The following is a 24197-nucleotide window of genomic DNA, read 5'->3' as shown; positions in this document are numbered from 1 at the left end:
TGAGCAAAAACGAACTTCTGAGCAAAGTCACGTGACTAATGACGTCATCAACCTACGACTTATACAAGAAGTAGTTTATGGTAAGAGTTATTTCTATACGACGTACTACTCCTGCTGACTTCAAACTGACCAAGCTATTTGGCATTGACGATTTTTCAGTTGCAAAGGATTTTGGGAAGGTTTTTATTATAATTATATATTGTTTTTATAATTATTATTATTATTATTATTATTATTATTATTATTATTATTATTATTATTATTATTATTATTATTATTATTATTATTGTTTTCCTCGGAGCGAATAGCCATGACTGGAGTTGTCTAGTATCGATTTCGTCAGGGGCTCGGGCAGGCTGCCGTTGTTTGCCTTATAAAATAGCCTAAGGATGTCGAGCTTACAATATTTGAGCACATCATTTGACGGCATGTCCTTGGGCAAGTTGAAAATTATTCTTGCTGCCCTACAATGTAGTCTTTCTATAGAGTCTAGCATATTGGAGTTACAACACGATCACCATAAAACTAAACCATATTTTACAGAAGGTAGTATCACTTTAAAATAAAAGTCCTTTAGCACGCCCGTTGGGAGAAATCTGGATCGTTTCCGTAAGATCGTTTCTTGTGATGGTGGGTCGGTCGGTCGGGCAAAACAAAAATGGAACACTTAAAGGGTTCTGGGTTCCAGAAAAGGCCGGGCTGCTAAGTCAAGAAAGCCTGACTACAAAGTCAACTCGAAAACGTGGTCTTTTCGTTCGTTATTCCTTTACAGTCTTTAAACAACGTAGTATCAATGTTTATTAAATCACATCATACCAATTGTTGTTGACAAAACAAGATCGTGTGCTTGTAATCTGAAGTACTTGCTTCTTTGACTAGTGAATCTGGATTTTTTTTACTTTTCGAAAAAAATGGGTCGGTCGGGCGATGGGAAACGAAACATTTTATTGGGATGGCCTTTGGTGTATGGTAATATATGATAATGAATATAAAACAAAGGAAAATACCAGATTGTACCAAGGGTAAACTTGAACCACAACATATTTATTCTCTATCTTTACTTTCTTCAGACGTTGACGTATCTATTGTGCATCGCAACCTGAATAAATAAAACTTACGGACGACAAATTCACTGGGAACGCACAGGGAACACATAGGAAAGCATACCTCAGAAGCGCAATGTCTTACAATGTCTATTGCTGTTGTTCCACAACAACAAATAAATATTTAGTAAATTGAGGTTACATATTAAAGATATAAGAATTAGGCGATTCTAGATAAGTAGAATACCTAATAGGACTATAAATTATTATAAGCTATTCTAATAGCGACAATGCAGCAACTCCGCTGCATACTAAAACGGTTTTTAAATACTTTTAGCGTGTCTAACAACTACGTAAATGCTATAGTAGCCATAAAAGATAAAATAATCTTCTCTTCTCTTACTGTCTCTGTTTTTTTTTGTGTGTACACCACTATTTCGATTTTCCATTTCAATGTTTCGAGCATTTAAGACAGTGTTAAGAAAGCAATCAGTAAACCCATTATTTACACCTAAACTGATTTGACTTCCAACAGAAATGTTACAAAAACCACGATAACGAATCCATTCAATGCTATTTCTGTTAGTTTGTTTAACTATTTATTAACACAGGAAACAAACGAAACTCAGGCAAGTAATAAGCAATATAATGGATTTTGTTTTAGTGATATCAGAGATAACCAAGGTCAGCCCAATCTATTAAGGCCCGCCAGGGCTGACAACAGTTATCAAGACTTTGCAAGACCTTGATTATTACAGATTTAACAGAAACGTAATCTTATAATAATGCTATATAATTGTGTTTGGTATTATGAAAGTCTGTTCAATCCAATGGTAAAATCTATGTCTAGTTTTCCTTATGCACGCTATATATAAATACCGTCTAAAGCATATTTGTTAATATGTATTGATACTGTAAATTTTCGATAATAAAGCCTTCACAAGGCTTTTGTGTGGGGTTATTTTCGGGGTAGGGGAAACAACGAGTGTTCTTTATATTACCGGAAGACATTTTGCGTTTCAAAATGTTTGGGTTTACAAATATTTGAAGGGGATATTGCGTCTGAAGAAATATTTATTGAGGTTTATACAAGAACACAACGTGGTACGTTGTCAGGGGAGGGGGTGGGGGGGGGGGGTGGGGTTTATTATCACAAGGGTTTTGTGACGGGAATCAGGGGAGGCTTTTATTTGGTGGGTCATATTTTTTGGGGAGGTGGTGGGCTTAGCTTACAATCGGAATTTTGCAGTAGTTCATTTTAAGAAGACGCATTCATACATCCATTTCGATACTTAAGGGCACCTTACACTTACCCACTATTTTAATACCAAAAAAAACTAAACTTGGATGGAAGACCAAGACTGTTTATTTTTTGCCAGCAATTGCCAAATCTCTCTTGTCCCATTCGTTGGTCTGTAATGATTTCAACATGAAGTGAGCCACATCAGCCCGTGACACTGACCAGGCAGACCTTGGTACTGACTGTCCATCAGCTACCAGATAATTTGTTTCAGTTAAAGGTCCTGCAAAATAAAATTTAAAATTTATATTATTTTTAGGATCAAAAAGGTACTATGCTCGTGTCCGTTGTTGGACAATTCATCTTCGTTATTTATCACTGAGCTTAACATTTACCATCTTTTTTATGTACTACACACTTGATGATTTCGACGTTGCTGCTCCTAGCAGTATGCAGGACGCGTGACACATATCAACCTAGTAAATGGCCCAGCTCACCACGAGTCTCCCGTAGCTCAGTTGGTTAGAGCGCCCAACCGGTATCTGGAGGCCATGGGTTCGTTTCCCGTCGGGGACTCAGATTTTTTCTTTGCCCCATGCTTGTGTCATTGATAAACAATTCACCTTCATACCAAAACAACTTCCATGGAAGGGGTATGGATATTTTCTGGAACAGCACATTTTGGGTGTCCACTTAAGAGACAACTGTTACTAGAAAGGGGTATACATTTCAAACGCACGAAAGATTTAAATTATCAGCAGCTAGAAACGGGTATTAAAAATTAACCTACAAGTGTATATAAATTTTTTTTAGAAGGGGGGTATCATTTAGTATTCAACTCCTCCATGCTCTGTAAATAGCTAACTGGACAGCCTCCTGCTAGTTGGGATTTTTAACAAGTTTTCTGTTCTATTTACAATATTCATTTATTTATACAGTGTCCCCAATTAGCACAGCAGTGCTACATGTAGATACCTTGACAATGGGGTGCTAATTTGGAGACCCAGGCAGCACACACCCACCCAAAACATACCTGAGTCCCCTTCACCCCCCCCCCCCTCCACCCACACACACGCACACTAGCTACACAGGGAATTGCTCTATTGGGTGTTTCATTTGTAAATTTTATTGCTCAAACAAAACTTGATTCACCTGCTTAATCTTAGCCAGCAACAAGTCATTTCATTGTTTTCGTTAACTGCAGTACACACAACTAGCATGATGAATGGAGCGTTGCTGATCCGTAAATTCTACTCTACATACCTTGAGTCAAAATTGGAGGCCTCACAATAGTGTAGCAAAGGTTTGAGCTCATGACAATGTTCTCCATCAGTCCCATGTCAACAATAAAGGATCGTGCCATTGGTCTGATAAACCACTCCATCCATCTGGGATTTGCGGGATCTTTCTGGGTATAAATGCCAGTCAAACAAACTATTCTCTCAATGCCTGATCTAGTGAAAGGAACATAGAACAATTACATCAAAAAGGCCATGGTTCATGATGTCCAGAAAATAGTCAATAAAGTTTCCATTGTCATCATCACCATCACCATGATGTCACGTAAATCTTCAACTTCCACTCACTAACTGAGAAATGCAGTGGCCTAATGGCTAGCATGCTGGATTCTTGATCAAGCAGTCTGGGTTCCAGCCCTGGTCTGGGTCATTGTGTTGTGTTTTTGGGCAAGACGCTTTTCTCTCACAGTGCCTCTCTCCACACAGGTGTAAAAATTGGTACTGGCAAATTAATGCTGTGGGGGGGGGGGGGGGTAATCCTGCGATCGACTGACATCGCATCCAGGGGGGAGTAGAAACACTCCTAGCCACTTGATACTACAGAACTGAAACTGGAATAAGCTATGGCAGTATGGGCCACTTGGCTCAACACAGACTTCACTGCTCACTAACTAGATATCTATTAATTGGCTGAAGTTGTTGTATCATGTTTTCTGGAAATTAACAACTAATTGTTACAGCAAGCTGACAAAATGCGGGAGCCGGGGAAGAAATTGTTGCGGACAAGCATTCTCTCACGCCAATCATGTCACTGACCACAGCTCACTCCTGCTCTCCCAGTACGTAATACAGGTACCTCGACTTGCGAAATGTAACAGTAATATTATAAGTGCCAGTATAAATAAATGTTCAGGTAGTTACCTTTCCATTGCTGTTTTTATGGCTGTTATCGACTTAGAGTAAAGTGTGGTTGGTGAGAAAAATGTTCCCTTATGAAAACCCAGACATGACATCACAGCATTCTTGCCCTCAAGAATGGGAGCTAAGGACTCTGGATCAAATACATCTCCTTTAACTACTTCAAGGTTTTCATGTCTGCAAAAGCAAGTAATTTACATTTAGATCAGGCATTCTTCTTTAAAATGATTGGTAGTACTGGCCAGCTACAGTGTTACACAAATGCTTAAAATGGAATTATCCTTTTTTATTGATGTTCTTTGAATATTTTCTGGGGGTTTCCCATACAAAAGGGACAGGGATGCTTGGCAACTCTCTTTCTAGCTATAGGGGTGTAAATTACAGATTTTGGTTGTATGGGAAGATTTGATGATGCTTTTCAAATCAGTGTATTTCTATAGGTGAAAGCAGTCATTGATATTGTCTTTTAAAGGAACCTCATTTCAGGATCACATCCGGATCATGATAATTTCCAAAAAGGGCAAAAAGGATACCCTTGTTAAGGTAGGACTGAGAACGTACCTTAATGAAGCCCACAAATGGGTTTTAAAATGGTATCCTTTAGGAGTCCAAAAAAGTTTGAGCCATGCCCAAATTATATTGGTCTTCGTTTCCAACAAACATGGCCATCCCTTTCATATGGGAGTCCCCCCCCCACCCCATGGTAGTTAGTGTAGCAAGCTGAATGTTTACAAACATAATACTGCATGCTGTTGAAGAAATTTGACAAGCAGATTAAGGCAAAACGAGTTGCTATACAAAAACTAGTGTTGTCTTGGTGAAATCATGGCAAATATTAGTGGCCAGATACCATTTTATTTATATTTTAGATATTATTTTTCACATTTGACCAGATCTGGCCATCAGTTGACCCACAAGAGATCTGGGATCAAGGTTAAATCATGTAATACTATGGAATCCTTAATATTTCACGAAACCTCCAAAGACCTCTCCAAAGGGAACTAAATATTGGTTTCAGAAAGCAAAGAGTTCCTGAAATTAGGGATATAAAAGGCTGCGGGGTGTTTATGCACGACACGTGAAAAGGGCAAAAATTCGTCCGTGATGCGTGAAAATAGGGCAAAAATTATACCGTGACGCGTGAAAATAGCTAGAAAAGACACGTGATTCGTGAATTCTGCTGTTTCAAGTATACGTGACGCGTGAATTTGGTTAAAATTTGTACTTGAAACGGGATCACGACACCCCCTTTGCTACCCTCTATCAAGTTCTAGAAATCAAGGGTTCTGCAAGTAATAGGGATTTTATTGTATATCTTGTTCCACAAAGCACCAAACACATTCGCACCCAGAGAAGGGACTCCTACATGAAAGGCGGGAATGCTCATCGTCTCGCTTAGGGGGAGTAAATTCCAATTTTGGTCTCACAGTGTTCAGGGCAAAATGCCAATCTTTTTAGCCGTCAAGGTTTCGTTTAGGGTTGCACGTGAAGAAATATAGAAATATATGTTTTAAAATGTTATCTTAGGGGCCATTCCATTTTATATTCACACCCCTGTTGACGAATTTTTCTGAAGGGGTTTTGAAAGTCATTTCTTACGGGGTAGCTCTGTCGGCATTCTTTGATCTTTCAAATTATTTCTGAAGGGGTTAGGGGAAAAGTTGGCTTTTTTCTGATGGGGTTAAGAAAAATCAGGTTTTCCTGAGGGGGCATCATGTCAGTTCTTTGATCTTTTTTTTCTAAGAGGGTAAATTTTGACTAACATCGTCAACAGGGGGGGGGGGGATGTGTGGATATAAAATGGAATGGCCCTAGGCCCTAGGGGTCAAAAGAAGCTTGAGCCACTGTTTCATGTGGGAGTGTATTGCATAAGAAATCGTTTCCCTTTACAAACTATTTAGACCTTACTTACCTAAGCTTTTGCCTATAGCGCAGTATCAAATTTATGGAGGGGGTGAAGTGATATATTCTGCCCCTGTCCGTCGATCTGCCACTATTGCCGTTCAAGTCCGGATCAGCGCTACATTAAAACTTTCTGTGGCATATGTAGGTAGCTTCGCTACCACATCGGACTGTAGATGTTTATTTTAATGCTGATTTTTCAGCGGTCCACGGTATTTTCCAAATCCAGTTTATCGCAAAAGCTTTTGAAGTACCAAAGCGCAAGCGTTTATAATTAATTCGGCAACCCGTGAACCCAATTCACCCCCCTGGATCCATATATGGACTTACTTGAGCTCGAATTTCTCTGGACTCCTTACGACTGCTGCGACAGAATGACCTTTCGCGAGAGCCTGTTGAACCACCTGAAATCCAGTCGGTCCCGAGGCGCCAAAAACTACCAGCCTGGGAAAAAGTAACTCGACAGCCGCCATGAGTCATCACAACAACACTTTCTGCAAATGCAAATGACACAGACACCGCTCTCACGCAACCTGTAACCTCGACCCCAGACTCTTTCTCCTTTTCTTGCAGACCCTGAAAATTTTTTGAAGAAATTAATTATTTCACTGTCACGCTGTAACGATACTGTCACGCGCTATAAAAAAAAAATCCAAAGCTATTGAGTCATAAACATGAAGAATATTTCAGGTTGAAGAAGACATGCATGACAACCATTTTGTAGTTAAGGGTCTCCCCCCTGGACGTCTAATAGCCATGCATGCGCCAGTGAAGGATAAACAGTCAGCGGTCTTGCGATTCAGGATTTTAGAATTTTGATGACGTCACGTGAAAACCAACCATTACTTCCTCTTGGTATAAAGACGTTGTAGACATGAACGAAATAAAGCCTCCCTTTCTATAAAGCCTTCCGTCAGAAAGCCTTGAAAGGAAATAATCAAGTCCCCCAAGTCTTATAGAGCCTTTACGGTATTTAAGTGAAGGGCGGGAGTGGGAATGTCGGGTGAATAGATGTTTTCCTCAGGGGTGGTTTTGAAATGCTTCGTTCTTCTCGAGTGTGAGGTGTTTCAACAAAACGAAGACAGAACACTTAATTTTAGCACTGTCAAACTAATTCCGCGGCGGATAGGGCGGGGGGGAGGCGGTTCTCTGGACCCCCTATCAGAGCTGTTTTTGCTTTTACTTATACGTACTTCTACTACTTGTCTGCCATTGACATTGACAAGGTCGCATATCACCATTCAACTGGTTGATTTTTTAATGAAATGTGCGTTGCATTTTGTCACTAACTAAATCCCAGGCATATTTAAATTTAATTCGTGGTTTTGATCAGTGTACCAAAAACTCTTTGTTTGTATTAAAAACATCAGAAAACTACCAGATTAGAGAGCAGCAGAAGTGTTTTGTCAAAACTATAGCCCTTGTAGCGTTTTCAAAACCGAGTTATTACGAAAATAATTTTGAGAAAATTACAGTATTTAGTATGCAGACGCCAAATTGTACAGTCAGTAAAGTAGATTGTACGATTTATAATAGTAAGACATTTTAGATTTCACTTCTGAATTGTTACCACGACTGAAAATTTAAAATGCGATTACGATATCCCTTTTGGCGGCAGTAAAGAAATTCGCTCATTCGGGACATCACAAATTTCACAATGCTCTATCTCCTGAACGAAGAATTGAATTGATAGCGAAATTTCATAGGTGTTCATATTCTTTATATCTAGAATCAAGAGAAAATAAGGGGCTAGAATACTGGTGAAAAGGCTGGAAGAATAGCTAGCTTTGTAGGATTAACAGTTTAGATTTTAAAATTTTGATGACGTCAGATGGAAGCCAATAGGGAAGCGCGCAAGGTTTTAAAATAGAATGCAAATGATTATCACCCACTTAGCCTGAGTATCAGGCTTTTTTCTAAAGGGGAGGGGAGAAAGCGAAGGCTTGATACTCACTACAAGGCTTACAACAACATATGCATAAGGGTGCTGTGAGAGAAATACATGGACTCTAGGCGAAGTTTTCCCTTCAAGAAGGTGTTTTAGGAACACCGGCCGTTTTAGAAAGTGTTTTAGGAAATTCTTCCGCCATTCCGGTTTGTTTGTCCGAGTCTTGTCTGAGTCATGACGTCACTCGCGCGTTTCGCTATTGTTTTTGGGTACCCTCATACGTTCCCAGCGCGTTCCGTCCTGCGTTGCCCGTACGTTTTTGTGCTTTCCCCGTGCTTATTAGTGGGTGGCACTCTGCGAACCCTTTAATTTGTGTTCCCTCGTGCGACCTCTCATGAGTTCCCTAATGCGTTTCCAATGCGTTCCCCCTGAATTCCTCATGCGTTCCCTATGGTTTCTCATATGGTTTTCTGCATTTGTTCGTGCGCTCCACAGCAATAGCAACTCTCTTCTTGCCTTACAATTCACAATTCTACTAATATATTTATTAGAAATAAATTAGAGTACTGGCTGCCTGGAATAACCATAGGCGCTAGCGGAGCCAGGCAGCCAGACGATATACGCATTATTTTTCAACCATCCGATTGCGTTCACGTGACGTGCTGTGTCCAATAAGAGCGCGCGGTTGTAATGTATTAAATATATATCCTGAAAGCGACAGAAAAAAAAATTCACGGAAGGCGATAAGAATTTCAACCAGAAGCTTGACCATTGTACGACAGAAAAATAGTTTTCCAGTCTTCCAGTTTTCGTGGTTGTTATATCAAGTGAAGTTATTTTCTTTTTCAAAATGCCATGTGACACCTACCATAATTGATCAATGTTGTAGTAAATCGATCATAATCTCCACATTTGGTGTTTTGTTGTTATTTTCTGTACGTTATTTCTATTTTTTAACCTGATAACGTATAGCAGTAGTTATGAAAACCACACCTAAACTATTGTCTAACACTTTATTATTAGATTACGTTTTTGTTAAATTACCTTAGAAACATTCTAATGTTTCATTACATGTGCACATTACTGGTATATAAATGCCTGTGTTTCTTACGAAAACGTCAAAGCTACTACAAGTCCTGACTTAATTACTTTTATTATAATTATATTTAGAAATATATAGTTCGTTTTATGAAGATGCATGCTTATATATACCTAATTGCAATAACGTTGTCATATTTAACAATCGTGAAATATGATAAATTGATTAATGCGTTTTTGAAACGGTTAACTTTGAGGCCATTTCTTCGACTTCTTCCGGTGAATTTCAAACATACGCCTAATTAATTCATATTTGCCTTATTCCATTTGACAACGTTATTGTAAATACATGTAGGCGTACGTCACCCATAATATTAAAAGGTACATTTCGCTTACCCACTATTTTATAAAAGAATTATTCTTTGAGACAGAACCAATATATTAATGGTCTATAACTGTTTATTTTTTGGCAGCAATCTCCACACCCTTTCTGTCCCACTCCTTGGTCTGTAATGATTTCAACATGAAGTGAGCCACATCAGCCCGTGACATTGTCCAGGGTAACTCCCGTGCAGGCTGTCCATCAAATACCTGATAATTTTCAGTTAAAGGTCCTGCAAAATGAAAAAAATAAACGATTGTTTTTGGGATCCAAGGGAATTAGTTTAACAAATAAACAATGTTTATATGTAAGACAAAAATATGATGAAAAGTGCTTTCAGACCTAACGGTACATTATTGAATTTTGCATTTGTTGAATAATTTTAACATAGCTTGGTTGCAATGAAGGACATTTAGAAAGCTCATGCATCTGGTCATTATACAAACCAGATCAGGTGCTGTCCCAGAAACTAACTATATCCACCCTCTAGAAGGTTTTCCCATTTCCAGGCCATTTGAACCTACCACCCCAACCCCACAGAAATTCTAGTCAAAACCACCCCCCTCCCCACCCCATTGAAATTTCTCATAACCTTATCTGGGGACTGGGAATGGACATATACTTGAACCACACAATTTGGATTATATAGCATTAGTGACAGATTACTAGGGATAATTGCCAAAACAAAGCTAAAAGGAAATATCATGTTACCAATACCATTATTATGAGCTAATTGTAGGCAGGTTGACTGGAGTGTTCTTCATGCTAAGCTGTTGTTCAGGTTATTTGGGCTAACCAGAGTGGAAGTCTGAAAGTCGGAGTTTATTTTTTATTCTCAATAAAAATGTACATTGACAAAAGATTCAGTTTTGGGAACAATGGAATCCTTTTAAAGTCTGCATGTTCCTGCAATATTCAGCTATTCCATCTTAAGCTTGCCCACATGGCAGTTAAAGACCAGTTTATAATTTATTTCATGTTGGATTCTTTATCTACAATAGAGGCTCCTGAAGGGGGGATTTTCAATTTTTTTTCAAAATTTTGATTTTCCAAATCCCTGAGCCCCAGTTTTATTAGGTTTTCTCATTTTTTTGTGATTCCCAATCCCAGTGACCCAAATCCCATTTTCCCAGTAATAAGGGGATACACAATGGATTGAGTGACATGATTAAATTACCCCCCGGGAGGGGGGGGGTCTCCCATATAAAAGGGGTAGGGATGCTCATCGGAAATTTTGAAAACTGACCCTAAAAGAGACCAATCTGGGCGTGGCTCAACCTTTTTTAGACCCCTAAAAGATACCAAAATTCTTTATATTAGTATATTTCTTCATGTACAACCCTAAATGAGACCCTGATTGCTGAAAATATTGCCATTTTGTCCAGAACACCCTAAGTGAGACAGAAAACCTGAAATTTATACCCCTAAGTGGGATGACAAGCATCCCTGCCCCTTTCATATGGGAGTCCCCCCCCCCCTCCCCCGGGGGTAAATTACCACTGAAAATTGAAGCGTTTGAGAATTGGGTTTTACCTTGAGTCAAAAATGGAGGTCTCACAATTGTGTAACAAAGGTTTGACTTATTTATAATGTCCTCCATTAGCATTACGTCTTTCATAAAAGACTGTGCCTGTGCAAGTGGCCGTAATATCCAGTCTAAAGATGTGGAATTTTGGGGGTGTTTCTGAGTATACCTGCCACTCATACAGACTAATCTTGCAATACCTGCCCTAGTGGAGGCAAAGAAGAAGAATTACTTTTACTTTAAAAACCCACCGATTAATTTTTGTGCCAGCTTATTGGACAAAACGTGTCATGTGGTACAAAATCGGACAATGGGTATCAGACAATATACCCAGTCCGATTTGATTTCCGACACCCGATTTTATAGACAAGTACAAAATAAACGAACAGTCACCTTTTCAGTCTAACTTTTTAAGGTTATAAATAGACCCCTTTGGGTGGCTGGTATACATACTACTTATTAACCGAGAGTGAGGTCATTACAGGGGAATCTCAGACCGAGGTCTTGATGTATTGACCGAGCGACAGCGAGGTCAATACATCAAGGTCGAGGTCTGAGATTCCCCTGTCATGACCGAACGGACGAGATTAATAAGTTATTTATTATATGGCCTTTAAGCACACTTCAAAAAAAAGAGTATAATCAAGGGAAAAACACTGGAGGTAAAACTTGCTCTCGCTCTCGCTCTCTGTGGCTCTCTTCGTCGCTTATACTAAAGAAGTATCGGTATGCTTATATTTTTCTTTCAGTTATTGAAAAGATAGTTATATTTTGTCGGCATTTTTTGTTGTTTTTGCCCCCTCGCTAGTAGCTTTTACTCACAACTCATAAAACCGTCGAGCCGAGAAACATTTTCATAATGCCCGGTCATTACAAGAAAATAATGCCCGCTCAGCAGCCAATCAGAGCCCGCGTACTATTGTAGCCATATAATAAAGCCTCATAACTGTCATGGTGGCTGCTTAATAGAGGTTTTATTTATAGTATTTCACCGACAATAATTTTGGGACTTTGATAACTGGCCGCTTAATAGGGGATGGCTGCTTAATGGGTGGCTACTTAACAGGGTTTCTTATCGTAATTCTAATAAGCTGCAATAGAATGCCAAAGATGGGAATCAATATATAAACCATTACAAGCCACCTTAAGATCTCTTATACATTGCCATTGTTGGACTTGTCATGCAATGATTTTCCCCCCTTAGGTCTGTGGCTTTGCGTGACAATCCCAAACAACAGCTGGTAGGAGAGTAGGGGGATTTGTGATACTTCTGTTTGCTTTCTGCTACAGAAACCAAAAACCGAGCAACAGCACCAATGAGTTAACTGAATCATCTGACTCCTGTGATACTCCCCAGCCAAATATCATTACTCTCATGATATTAGTCCATTATCTCTTGTCTAGTAGAGCTCGAGGGGGCATTGGTGTTTGCGTCATCACGGTATTGGTCAATTTTTTATGTGGTAGGTACAAAAATATATTTTGGTAATCTTAGTCTTGAATTGCAAGGGGTGCTGAATGGTCCTTCAAAAAAATGTGTGTCTCGCAAAAATTTTAGCCAAATTTCAGGGGTGTCGTCTTCTCAAATTTTTCTTTAATTGACACCTTCTCGGAGTCTCGATTTCTTTCCAAGGTTAAAAAGATCTTAGGCTCGCAGAGAAGATATCAGTCTCACCGTATCGCAGTCTCGCATTTACCATTTGACACCCCTTTTCAGTATTCTCCAAGCCTGTAGGATGTATTTTCTTAATTAGTGTTTTGGTGGACGATAGTCGGTATAAAAACGTAATATCCTTCACCTTTTTCCTGACCATTTTTAGCCGTTTCTGGTTGTTTTGGATGTAATCGGTGAAACAGCCTTGTTTTTTAATTCACAGTTTGACTGTGTCATTGTTTCCACAGTCCCACCACATGGTTGTGCATCTTTCATTCCCCTTGCGATGAATCTGCCAAGAAATTTCCAATTTTTTGCGGTATTGCAAAATTTGCCAATTTTTTTGGCGGTAATGTAGAGTCTGGACAGGACAGCTTACACAAAATATTCAAATAGTGCCAGAATAAATTAATTTATAAGAAATTTGGATTAATAGTTACCTTTCTGCCGCTCTCATTATGGATCTTATTGACTTCGAGTACTGTATTTTTACTCCAAAACCCAGACATGACATCACAGCATTCTTGCCCTCAAGAACTGGAGCTAAGGACTCTGGATCAAACACATCTCCCTTAACAACTTCAAGATTTTCATGTCTGCAAAAGCATGCAAGTAACTAATTAGTCCAGGAACTCTTCTCAAAAATGGGTGGTAAGATTGTGCAACTGCTGCCACAGGCTACTTGGAAAATGATAACAAAGTTATTTCCATTAGAGTTAATGGCCTATAAGAGGAGGCTCCGCCCGGAAGCATGACTCCGTATAAAACTTTTTTGAGTGCCCCCCCCCCCCCCCGGGTTATTGGCTTAAAAAGTCTATATTTGAATAATTTTATTCTGAAGTGTGATTGGTTCTCATTCAAAAATATGTGTGATTTCGTCTACAGCGGGAAGGGAGGGGGAGGGGGTGGAGATATTAAATGGAACTATGGCCCTACAACCCCGATGTTTATTTACTTATTTCTAATTGTTCCTTGCGAAGCGAGGCCGAAGGCCGAGCGTAGCGGGGTGTATAATTTTGTCCCTCAAAGGGATCAGGCGGGATGAAATCTCGTGTGGAGTTTACGGTCATATATATTTCTATATATATTTGTGAGCTTGGTGTGTGGCGGAAATGACGTCACACGGCCGCCGCGCGCTGGTGGCCTAATGGTAAGGCATCGAACTTGAAATCAAATCTTCGGACCTGAGGTCGGGGGTTCGAATCCGGCTAGGGTTTTTTTTTTTTTTCTTTTTTTTTTTTTTTTTGTGGGTTCGAATCCTGAGCCTTTCATTTTTATCGTTTTTTTCTTTTCGGATTAAAATAACATAGATTTCCACATAATACTCCCTCAACGCTAATAAACCTTTCATCGCCATCAGGGGCGCGCGTGGGGAGACTTCGAATCCTCCTGCCGTTCATTCTTCTTTTTTTTTTTTATGCCATCAAATAAATGTCCAAAATGCGACTATCCAATAATTTGTCGATGATTTTTAAAATAGCCTGCGCTTCCCAACGCTTTATACCTCTTTACGAACCAGAAAAAGCCACCATCTTTAAAGCGGAGTAGACCCTGGGAACGAGGGTGTCGCGGCCATGCCCGTTGAAATAAAATTTCTAACAAATATATCTTTCTGCCTACTGTGGAAAATTGAATATGTACAATTCAATTAATGTTCAACTTCAAATAATCCACTCATTATTTATAACACCCCCCCCCCCCCTCCCCAACCCAGAGCTTCGCGAGGCCCTGCGAGTCACGTATTACTAGTTATAGTAAATCCTCTTTCATCCTTCTTACTTTGAGTTTCTTCCCTTCATTTGATCACTTTGGGTTTGCTGAGTTAAATTTATTTCTTTAGATATTAATTTCCGCTGTAAAAATGTTAAATCTAGACATTACGTGACACTCAGCACGCCAAAGAAATGATGCCTTACTTGAGCTCGCTCAGTTTTTCTGGACTCCTTACAACTGCTGCGACAGAATGACCTTTCCTCAGAGCTTGTCGAACCACCTGAAGTCCAGTCCCTCCTGTGGAACCGAGAACTACGAGCCTTGGATAGAGCAACTCGGCAGCCGCCATGTACTATCAACCTGTGACTGAAAACAAAATAACAACATTTGGTGTGTTCTTACACGACGTAGAAGTGGACCACAACAACTTGTTCGCTGAGCAGTTGCTGAGCTAAAGTTTAATCATGGCGGCAGCTGAACTGCGGTTAGTGGTTTTTGGCGCATCAGGGCCGATGGGTCGTCTTGTGATACAGCAGGCATTGGCGAAGGGTCACACGGTTTCTGCTATCGTTAGAAGTCCAGAGAAATTCGACATCAAGTAAGTGATTAAATTGTATTGGCAGGGCTAGATTTCATGACTTGAATAGGACGCAAGCTTCTCACTTCTTGAATAGAACCCGGAACGTGATAATAGGATTTTTAACACCTTAATATTAACAGTTAAAATGTTTTTTAAATGTTTTTTTTTTATTTTTTTAAGCTGGTTTAAGAAAGACAAGTATTCCTGTTCGATTAAAGGGAGTACTTGATGTAAAAAATTATTTCTAGACAAACAAAGTTAATTATAGCCCGCTAGGTTTTTTTTTTTTCGCTTTGGGGTTTTTGGGTAAATTGTTACACACTTTATGTGTATGATTCATCTTTGCGTTTCGGTTATTCAAGATCATTTCCTAAAAGCAAGTTAAATTTCTCTTTTGCATGTTTATTTGTTGTCTCGCTGTATTGCGTGATTTTATAGTTCGTGACAACAAACCGAAACAAAAGAAACGAAATGTGGTCACGCTATGAAAGGCATCGCGCCATTCATGTTTGCTTTGTAAAGAACTTTACCCTGAATCGTCATTAAAGAAATTTTTCTCCTCAGTACTGTGCCATTTCAAGGTAATTATAGCAAAATCTACTACATATTAATATTCATTCAAAATATTTCTTCATTTGTGATTGGTTTACAATCCCGGCCAATTCCAGCTAACCGGCTAGCACCGACCAAATTTGCATTGACGTGATAAATATTGGACGATTGATGTTGATTTGCCGTCCAATAATAGAAAAATTATTGGACGATTGACCTCACGCAACAACGGCTTCAATGCCGAACAGCTAGAAAGCGCGAAAATGGCTGCAAAGTTTGAGCATTACGAAGAGGGAAAAATTTCAAGTTATTAGAAGACAAGGAAAGTCAAAACACAAAAGAAGCAACGAAGGGGAGTCAATAGATTTTGAAATCGTATGTTCAAGAGAAAACTCCCTGATCCAGCCACAGCGGAGGACTTGGCGCTCGATGGCGCGCGTTTTAAGAAAATTCTTTGCCGAAGTTAGAAAGAAGTATGGAGACCTGTACTCGAAAACCTCGCTTCGTGCCATCAGATTTGGCTTGAATAGACACTTCAAGCAAGTGCTAAATATCGACATTATAAAGGACAAGGAATTTAGTGAAGCTAACCGAGTTTACGAAGCACAGTGCGTAGAGCTGAAGAAACAAGGACTTGCAAAAACTAAACACAAACCTCCAATTGCCTGAGCAAGACATAAAGAAATTGTATGGATGCGGTTTGATCAAAACAGAAAACCCTACCACTCTACAAAACAAGTGTTTTTTGAAGTAATGCTGTTTTTCTGTGGTTGTGGCAGACAAAATCTGCGCCAGCTTAAAAAGAAACTTTGGAATGAAAGTCAACTCGCCTCGATCTGCATAATTCTTCACAGATCATACTCGTCCAGTAATTGCTAAATAGTTAATAGCATTCCGTCAGATCAGATCGTAGACACAAACTAATGCAAGCCCTCATCACCTACTTTCCCATAACAGTACAATGTAAAGAGTGGAACCCAGCATTAGTGCATGTGATCGCATTACCATAAAAATATAGGCTAGGCTATATCACGATATAGCAATAAGGAGAAGGAGAAGCCACGAGCCAAGCGGCCCACACTGCAGGAGCTTATCCCGGTTTCCGTAGCATTAAGCGGCTTGGAATATTAAAAATTTTCTACTCCCCCCTAAATGGGATGCTAGTCCATTGCAGGGTTCCCCCCCCCCCCCCCCAGCATTAAGAGGCACTATGAGAGTAAAGTGTCTTGCCCAAGAACACAACACAAGTGACCCCAGCTGGGGCTTTAACTCGGAGCGCTCGATCCGGAGTCCGACGCACTATAACCATTTGGCCACCGCGCCTCCCATATATAACAGTAAGTCATTTTTTATTATTTAAAGAGCCCTGTTACTTTTGATGTCTTTTTTTCTGATGTCAGTACAAACAATCCTCAAAATAATAGGTTTCTAAGGCAGGTAAAACCGACAAAAAACGAAAAATTAACAAGTATGGTTACGTCTGTGGAAGATTAAATAAATCAACTTTGTTTTACGAGGGTTGCACATAACAGTCTTTCGACTGACAAACCTGTGGCCCTCGGATTCCCGATCGAATTGGAATTTAGAGGTGTTGGTTTTTGTGGAGGGAGGAAAACCGGAGAACCCAGAGAAAAACCCTCGGAGCAAGGACGAGAACCAACAACAAACTCAACCCACATATGACGCCGGGTCCGGGAATAGAACCTCTCACCACTGCGCTATCCCTGCTCCTCCACGTGCGAGTGCTGGAGCTACCCTAGCATTGGGGTAATTCAACCTAGCCCTTTGGTGGAGAAACTCTAACGAGATTATAAGTAAAACAAAAATAAAGAACGCGGGGTGGTGCTATCTTAATTTTCCTTTTGTTATAACAGGCATGAAAAGCTTGAAGTCATTAAAGGGGATGTACTCAATTCAGAGTCATTGGTTCCCATCCTAGAAGGAAAAGATGCCGTATTATCTTGTCTTGGTGCACATGGCACAAGTGTCTTTAAACACACAACACTGTACTCCGAGTCAATAAAGGCAATAACATCAGCGATGGAAAAGTAAGTTTAATAGTAAAAATAGTCTATGGAATACCTTGTTACATGAAATTTTCGCGTTTTTCGTTCTTTTCCTAATAAATCGCGAAAATTTGATGTTGTTAGAGCAAAAAGTGGATTGTCTTATTAAAAGAAATATTTAACAAACTCTCTAAATATGCAAAAACAAGTGTCGCCAATTCTCGCTCTTATGAAATAACGAAGGTTTTAGTTGTCGCGTACGTGTTGCGTAATAATTTTCCTTTTGGTGTTTAACCACCATTCGGACTTTGGTCGGTTCTGATTTCTTGAGCATGCGCAAAGTGTAGTGAATCTTGTTTACCAGAGACTGAATAAACCGTAAACCATGAACACGAAATAGAACAGTCGAGATAAAACGAAATTCACGTTCAATAAACTCTCTTGTCCGGGATGTTACTCTTGGACATGCCCCAGGGTAAGGCACGCTCGATTCTGGTCCTTTAACGGGCTTTTTTGTATGTCCGAGGAGCCTGCAGGCCCGGGGGGGTTACTCAAAAGCGTTTTGTACGGGGAGGCTCCGCCCCCAAGTCCAACCCCTTACCCTTTTATATACCATTTGGACAGAAAAGGCACCCCTTTCGTATACCTTTTACTGAAAAAAGGTACCCCTTTCATATACCGAAAAGACAGGACAAATTCCTAAAACGAGAAGTCTTGATGCTATTTTTATGTAGCGTTTAATAAATTTAAATGATACCTCCATAAGGTGCGTCTGTATTTTAATTGAAGGCCTTTTTAAATACCTAAATGAGCGCTATCCCTACCCTTTTATATACCTTAGCTTGTGAAATTCCTACCCTTTTATATACCTGAAGCATGAAAAAGGTACCCCTAACGGGCGGAGCCTCCCCGTATAGGCCATTATAGGGAGTACCCCCCCCCCTCCCCCGGGCCTGCAGGTCACCGATAAAACTGCTATCATGTATAACTTGTTGACTTACGCCATTTACTGTATCCTTCAGGAGTAATCTGAACAGAATAGTATGTGTGACGTCGTGGATCACTCGAAAGGAACCTGGAAATCCAAAACTTGCGGAGTGGTTTTTGAAACCACTTGTGATGGCCGGGTTCATTCACGATATGGCACTCATGGAAAACTTGCTAATGGAGACAAAACTCTGCTACACTGTCGTGCGGCCTCCAGAGTTGATAAACGGTGAGCTAGTTTTTATCTTGAGTATGTTAAGGTGAAAGTAAAACTTTTCCGGAGTCTAAAGGCTTGTCAGGTCGGGATGTATCTCTATTTTCCATAGCATGGAGCGACAAGAATTGTTGTTACTCTGCCTTGATGGATTGTTGTTCCAACGCACCATCATGAGCGGAGACCAATTCAAAATTTAAAATGTATAGAAACCCTTTCATTGCTCAGTAAAATTTGACCTTTCTTCAATCCTAAGAATGGGACGAGTTTAACTTGTTTCCCTAGATGGGATGGGATGGTCGTCCATCGCAGGTTTAACTCCAACGGCAATTTTGTCAAGTCGCTAACAATTCGCTAGAATACATACATATAAATAAATAAATATACTTTATTGACGCTCCCTAAAAAGGATTTTTCAGCTCAATATAATAAAATTACAAATACAGATTAAAAATATACTCGAGGCCTGAGTGAAGACAGACAGTGTGAGAGTAAAGCGACTTGCCCGAGAACATAACATATCGTCCCCAGCCAGACGTGAACCCGGACTTCTCAATCCGCAGTCCACTGAACGCACTAAGTATTAAGCTACCGAGTTATGTTAACGAAGATAGCAACCCCGGCCAACAACTTCACTTTTCTGGTTATAGGAGTGCATCAAATGAAGCTGGTTCGATTGATGTAGGAAAACCCGAAATTTTAAATGAGCGCCTCAGGTGTTTTTAAATCAAGGAGATACAAAAGTGCAATTTTGGAACGCTACGGCCATTTCTGAATAGTATCGGTCTTAATTTGGCCTCGCCAGGGTATGCTTGGTTCGAATACGCGGCTCGCCAAAATACGGATCATGGCTCGAAAAAACAATCTTAATATTTAGCTGAAGCGTACAAAAATTGCACGATTAGGTTATGCTCTGGAATTCCCTCTAGTGGCTTTATTCTTTTGGAATTTTGTAGCTGTCACAAGAGAAGCATTAACCTTGTGGTGTTTTCCAGATCCAGCCAAAAGCGACTACACAGTGACTGAAGGGCAGTTTGTACCTGGCGCTGTATGGAAAATACCAAGAGCTGATGTCGCAGACTTCATGTTAGCGTCACTAAACACTCATGACTGGGACAGAAAGTGTGTAGCCATTGGCAGGAAGGCGTGACATGGGATATGATTGATAGGTCGCGTTGCCAACTGATTGATTAACACCTTTATACGGAAGACTCCATGTAAACCCCGTATAAGGGTACGGCACAAAATTTAAAAAGATAGTTGTCGAACACTGAGTAAACTGCTGAAACAAATTATCGCGAAATTGTCACAAATGTGATCTTAAATGAAAATGTGCTGAAATAGAGTGTGTCACATCTAGTTGTTAGCGTTGCATGCATATATCAGCAATTTTGAGTTTCTTATTAATCACCAGTTTGGCTCTAATGACGTCACATGATGGTCGCTATTATTAGAAAACAAAACCGCATTTGTTGTGTAGCAAAGAGGCAACCTGTTGACGCCATCAAAATCAAAATGTCGGCGCGGGGAGAATTCGTAGCCCCAAAATGGCTGATATTTATATTCAGGTTTTTATTTAAATACAGTTTTGTTCCGTTGCTCACAACAAATTTTCAATTTAGACTATTTGTCTGAGAATTGAACAGCGGTTTTTTTTTTGTACCATCGATAACTACCATCGATTAGGGAACCCCTAAAAAGGTCATGTTGTAGTCTATACTAAGTACTTTTGTGTCGGCGAAGGACGAGATCATTGTAAACCAGACTTGGATAATGGTCTTTGAAGTAAAAAGTCACAGAAGAGGTACAGGCTTCACTGTATATAAGGAACAATCAATGAAAAAAAAAATGAAATGAAAAGACGTCCTTTTAAAAAATGATGATTTAAATGTAAACGAAATGATTCCAATAAATCGAGTAACTCCTAATAAATAGCGTGATCTGTGGAGTATGGTTCGTGTATGGATTGCACTGAACGATCAATCAGTAGTTCAACGAGCTAACCGTTTAGTCACCGCGCCTCCTCGAGTCCGTGTTCTTGAACAAAGCGATTAACTCAAACAGTGCCACTTTCCACACAGGAGTATAATTGAATTGCGTATCGAAAAAGGTATAGAAACCCGACAAAATGCTGGCAGACTAACTTGACCTTGAACCAGCGTTCCTTCTCAGGCGAGTAAGGTCCGGAATACTGGAATAAGCTCCGAAAGTACTGGCCAGTTGGCTCAAGCCGAGTGTGACTAGTTGTCACGCATCGCGTGACAGTGACGTGGATGTTTACTGCGTGCCCGATGCCCGGGGAGGACTCCCTTTGGGGACGGGGATGCTCGTCGGTTTTGTCCCCTAGGACCAATCTGGGCGTGGCCGGCTTTGGCCCAAGGCTTGTTTTGCAGTTTGAATGATCTTTCGTTTTGGTTTTGGCTTTGCCCGTCACCGCGGCCATCCGATTTCCCCCTAGCGGACGACGGCATTCCCGTCCCTTTCTTGGTCCCCCCCCCCCTCGGGGCCCGATGATTCATGCAATACCGCTTTGCTTTGTCTGCTTTGTGAAAGTGAAAAAAGATAACATTTCAAAACCGTTTACAAGTTCAGTGCTATCAACGCTATCAATAGACCGTCGTTCTTGTGGTAAATTCAAATAAAACCAACTTTCTCGTGCTGCGGTTTTTCTCGCATAAATAACCTTTATTTTTTTTCCGGGGCTGGGATGGGAGAACGCAGGAAGTGGACGTCACGGTACTGACACTCTTGACAGTACTGTCACATGTACTGCACGTGCCCCTTGTCACCTGTCAACAGAAATGTACATAATGTAAATTTTCTTCAAGAAAAAATTTTCAAAGTCACCGTTCCTTGTCCCTCGCTTTGTCCTTGGGAAACATAAGCAGGATAGCAAGAGGTTTAAAAAGGAACTTCGAGACCAACATCGATATAATAAAACGATATTTTTTTGATTTAAATGGAATTGCTCATGAGTAATTCGTCATCTGTGGTATACTGATCACACACTGCGGACAACCGTTGCCACGGTCACGCGATGAAATTGATAGCATTAAAATTTGTAGGCCGGCTGTTTATATTTGTCAATGCATGCAGAAACATCGGTCGTTGACCCAAGCACAAAATTGCGAAATACGAAAATATCCACAGAGTTACACAAAAGCAAAGGGATTCGTTTATATTTATTTTTTTGGCGATCTTTGGACTTGCCGTGACGTGTCTTCTCAGCCAAAGAAGTTCATATAAAACCGTGAACAGTGCCTCTTATCGGTGAAAGTGACATTGTAAGTCTGCCACTGTTGGCGAGCTCAGGAAAATGGCGATTCTGCTTCCCTCCTTGTTTCAGGAGTCCGTTTCGTCAGACTGGCTGAAATTCGCTGTGATTTCAAATGCTCTTTTCGTGATATAAAGAGGCAACTGCTAGTTATTGTAGCAAATTAATTTCGCTACTGGAAAAAAGAAACAGGCAACAAAAGAATCCACGATCCACGCAGCGGTATCTTCGAAGGGTTTTTTACGCAGTTCTCTCTACATCAAATCACTGATTTTATCCCATAAGAATTTACTTTTTTAAAGAAAGTACTACATGGCTTCCGTCCCTATAAGCAGAGCGTACGTGCATCGGATCACGCAGGCAACAGCACCAAGTAAACTAAAAAATTATAATATTCAAATCAAGAATGACAAACATGCCAACCAGCAACGAAAGTGTTTTTCCCAAAGCGTCTGCTTTCTACGAAAGATTTCAGCATCCTGCCAAGACCAAGCAGTCAGGATTTACATTGAGAAAGATAGCTCCTAAACCCATTCGGAGACTGGAATTCACAAAAGTCGAACAGTTTCTATGGTTTATTTTGGTGTCTTGCCAGAGCTCTGATCAAGATTACCTTGGCTTCTTCAAATAGTCACTGATAAATACGAATGGACATATATTTCCCGGCGGTACTTTGAAACATTCGTCATGTAAATAACATAGAAGATAGCTAAACACCGGTATTGAATTTTGTAAGGTTGAAACTTTATCTTTCTTTAACTCGAGGCGGTCAGCAAGGTACCCCATAGAGCTACATTAAGTAAAGACTGTAGCTGGAAAATAGCATTTATGATAAATATTATGGTGTCCTGTTCGAACGAACTTCTTTTTGGTCAATTTTGTGACCTACACAGTAATTATGTGCGCAAACAGGTTAACTCAGTTTTTGAGTGAGCTGAGTGTACAGTTTATTCAGCAAAATTAAGCGAGTCACCTTTAACACTTAGAGATTGAAATTGATACTATTTAAAATCGTATTTCGAAACGCTATTAAGGAGAAACGGAAGGTCCGAATTAGGTCGCTAAGGCGTGATCCCTGGCCGGGATTAGGAAAAGCGAAAGCAACCTTAAAGCATTAGTAGGCCAGGGGAATTTTTACTTTCATGAAGTTGTAGTGCAGTTCTAGACTTCTGGTCTCCCGCCAAGTCCTAAGTTAATTCCTAAGGGCTTTCGAACACCGTTTAATTAAATTGGATTATCAGCTATTGTCTTCGAATTAATGTTCATGTCACGCCCTTTCCATTGCAACGTCGATCAAATTGTAATGCCATCAATTAATATAATCTCAAAAATAATTTTATTGTAATGCTATTATTCATATATATCACCCTTCAAGAAAATTCCTTGCTGTGTTTCGATCATTAGTACACCTGATCAGGCTTAACTGGCCACGATATTTCTGACTGCCAGTCAAGACTTCTTATGGCTTTTAATTCTTGTTGGATGCATTTTACTGTATGCAATATTTGTAATATTATAACTAGATAAGTTTTAACAACATAAGTTGTATTATCTAAGTATATTTCCTTCTAGTAGTTACTGGCTACAAAACGACTGTAAAGATTCGTACTTTTGAATGTATAACCCCCTCTTTAGCATATTCGAGACCATTAAATTATTGTTGATCAATCTAGTAGCTTACCATAAATAATTATTAAATAATCAATCAACGGGTAATGTCATCAGTGTAAATACATGTATTTCATAAACTTTATACTGCCACTCATTAAGTATGAACTTTCATAAATAGAAATCTATAGCAGAGTTGAAGAAAATTTTGTCGGGGAATATATGTTATTCGACTTGTTCAAAAGTTAGAACTGGTATCATATATTGATTATATCACGAAATACTACAGATGATTATGTTAGAACGCGTCACAGTTTTCGAAATAATGTAAACACAGTCCGGGTACCTGACATGATAAAACTGCAACAATCCCAGATTGTGACGATATAGAGATTTGTCGGTCTTTGACAACAAAAACACTACAATCTGATGTTT

The 24197-nt window shown here is 39.8% G+C and overlaps 3 protein-coding genes across 4 annotated transcripts; 1 reads left to right on the top strand and 2 right to left on the bottom strand.

Annotated features, from left to right (window-relative positions):
• Window positions 1–957: 957 nt before the first annotated feature.
• LOC144656039 (flavin reductase (NADPH)-like) lies at window positions 958–6871 on the bottom strand. 2 transcript variants are annotated; one of them, XR_013571240.1, is made up of 5 exons: window positions 6672–6871; window positions 4443–4616; window positions 3547–3737; window positions 1447–2566; window positions 958–1342 (listed from the first exon to the last, which is right to left on the bottom strand). XR_013571240.1 is itself a non-coding variant. In XM_078516267.1 (4 exons), the coding sequence occupies exons 1-4, from the start codon at window positions 6812–6814 to the stop codon at window positions 2409–2411; spliced, it is 666 nt and encodes a 221-aa protein (XP_078372393.1). In that variant the 5' UTR covers window positions 6815–6871; the 3' UTR covers window positions 958–2408. The 2 variants fall into 2 exon arrangements, 1 of the variants encoding a protein (XP_078372393.1); XM_078516267.1 differs by having other exon boundaries at window positions 958–2566.
• A 2400-nt stretch (window positions 6872–9271) lies between these two features.
• Window positions 9272–14998, bottom strand: LOC144656041 (flavin reductase (NADPH)-like). Its single transcript, XM_078516269.1, has 4 exons — window positions 14745–14998; window positions 13269–13424; window positions 11183–11379; window positions 9272–9881 (listed from the first exon to the last, which is right to left on the bottom strand). The coding sequence occupies exons 1-4, from the start codon at window positions 14888–14890 to the stop codon at window positions 9727–9729; spliced, it is 654 nt and encodes a 217-aa protein (XP_078372395.1). The 5' UTR covers window positions 14891–14998; the 3' UTR covers window positions 9272–9726.
• LOC144656040 (flavin reductase (NADPH)-like) lies at window positions 14960–20490 on the top strand. Its single transcript, XM_078516268.1, has 4 exons — window positions 14960–15139; window positions 17548–17721; window positions 18702–18895; window positions 19876–20490. Exons 1-4 carry the CDS (start codon window positions 15006–15008, stop codon window positions 20028–20030), a joined length of 657 nt encoding a protein of 218 aa, XP_078372394.1. The 5' UTR covers window positions 14960–15005; the 3' UTR covers window positions 20031–20490.
• Window positions 20491–24197: the final 3707 nt, after the last annotated feature.

The sequence above is a fragment of the Oculina patagonica genome, chromosome 6 (assembly GCF_052425735.1).
Source record: "Oculina patagonica isolate OP01 chromosome 6, crgOcupat, whole genome shotgun sequence".
In the NCBI taxonomy this organism is placed as follows: Eukaryota; Metazoa; Cnidaria; class Anthozoa; order Scleractinia; family Oculinidae; genus Oculina; species Oculina patagonica.
Note: the sequence above shows the minus strand (reverse complement) of the source record. Positions and strands in the feature narration are given on the sequence as shown.

Excerpts from the sequence above, each read along its gene's own strand:
- LOC144656039 (XM_078516267.1), bottom strand. The coding sequence starts at position 6,814 with ATGGCGGCTGTCGAGTTACTTTTTCCCAGGCTGGTAGTTTTTGGCGCC. Across the intron at positions 4,617-6,671 it reads CCAGAGAAATTCGAGCTCAA|ACATGAAAACCTTGAAGTAG; the intron begins GTAAGTCCATAT and ends TTGCTTTTGCAG. Across the intron at positions 2,567-3,546 it reads GCCTCCAATTTTGACTCAAG|GACCTTTAACTGAAACAAAT; the intron begins GTATGTAGAGTA and ends TTTATTTTGCAG.
- LOC144656041 (XM_078516269.1), bottom strand. The coding sequence starts at position 14,890 with ATGGCGGCTGCCGAGTTGCTCTATCCAAGGCTCGTAGTTCTCGGTTCC. Across the intron at positions 13,425-14,744 it reads GAAAAACTGAGCGAGCTCAA|ACATGAAAATCTTGAAGTTG; the intron begins GTAAGGCATCAT and ends ATGCTTTTGCAG. Across the intron at positions 9,882-11,182 it reads ACCTCCATTTTTGACTCAAG|GACCTTTAACTGAAAATTAT; the intron begins GTAAAACCCAAT and ends TTCATTTTGCAG.
- LOC144656040 (XM_078516268.1), top strand. The coding sequence starts at position 15,006 with ATGGCGGCAGCTGAACTGCGGTTAGTGGTTTTTGGCGCATCAGGGCCG. Across the intron at positions 17,722-18,701 it reads ATAACATCAGCGATGGAAAA|GAGTAATCTGAACAGAATAG; the intron begins GTAAGTTTAATA and ends TGTATCCTTCAG. Across the intron at positions 18,896-19,875 it reads GCCTCCAGAGTTGATAAACG|ATCCAGCCAAAAGCGACTAC; the intron begins GTGAGCTAGTTT and ends GGTGTTTTCCAG.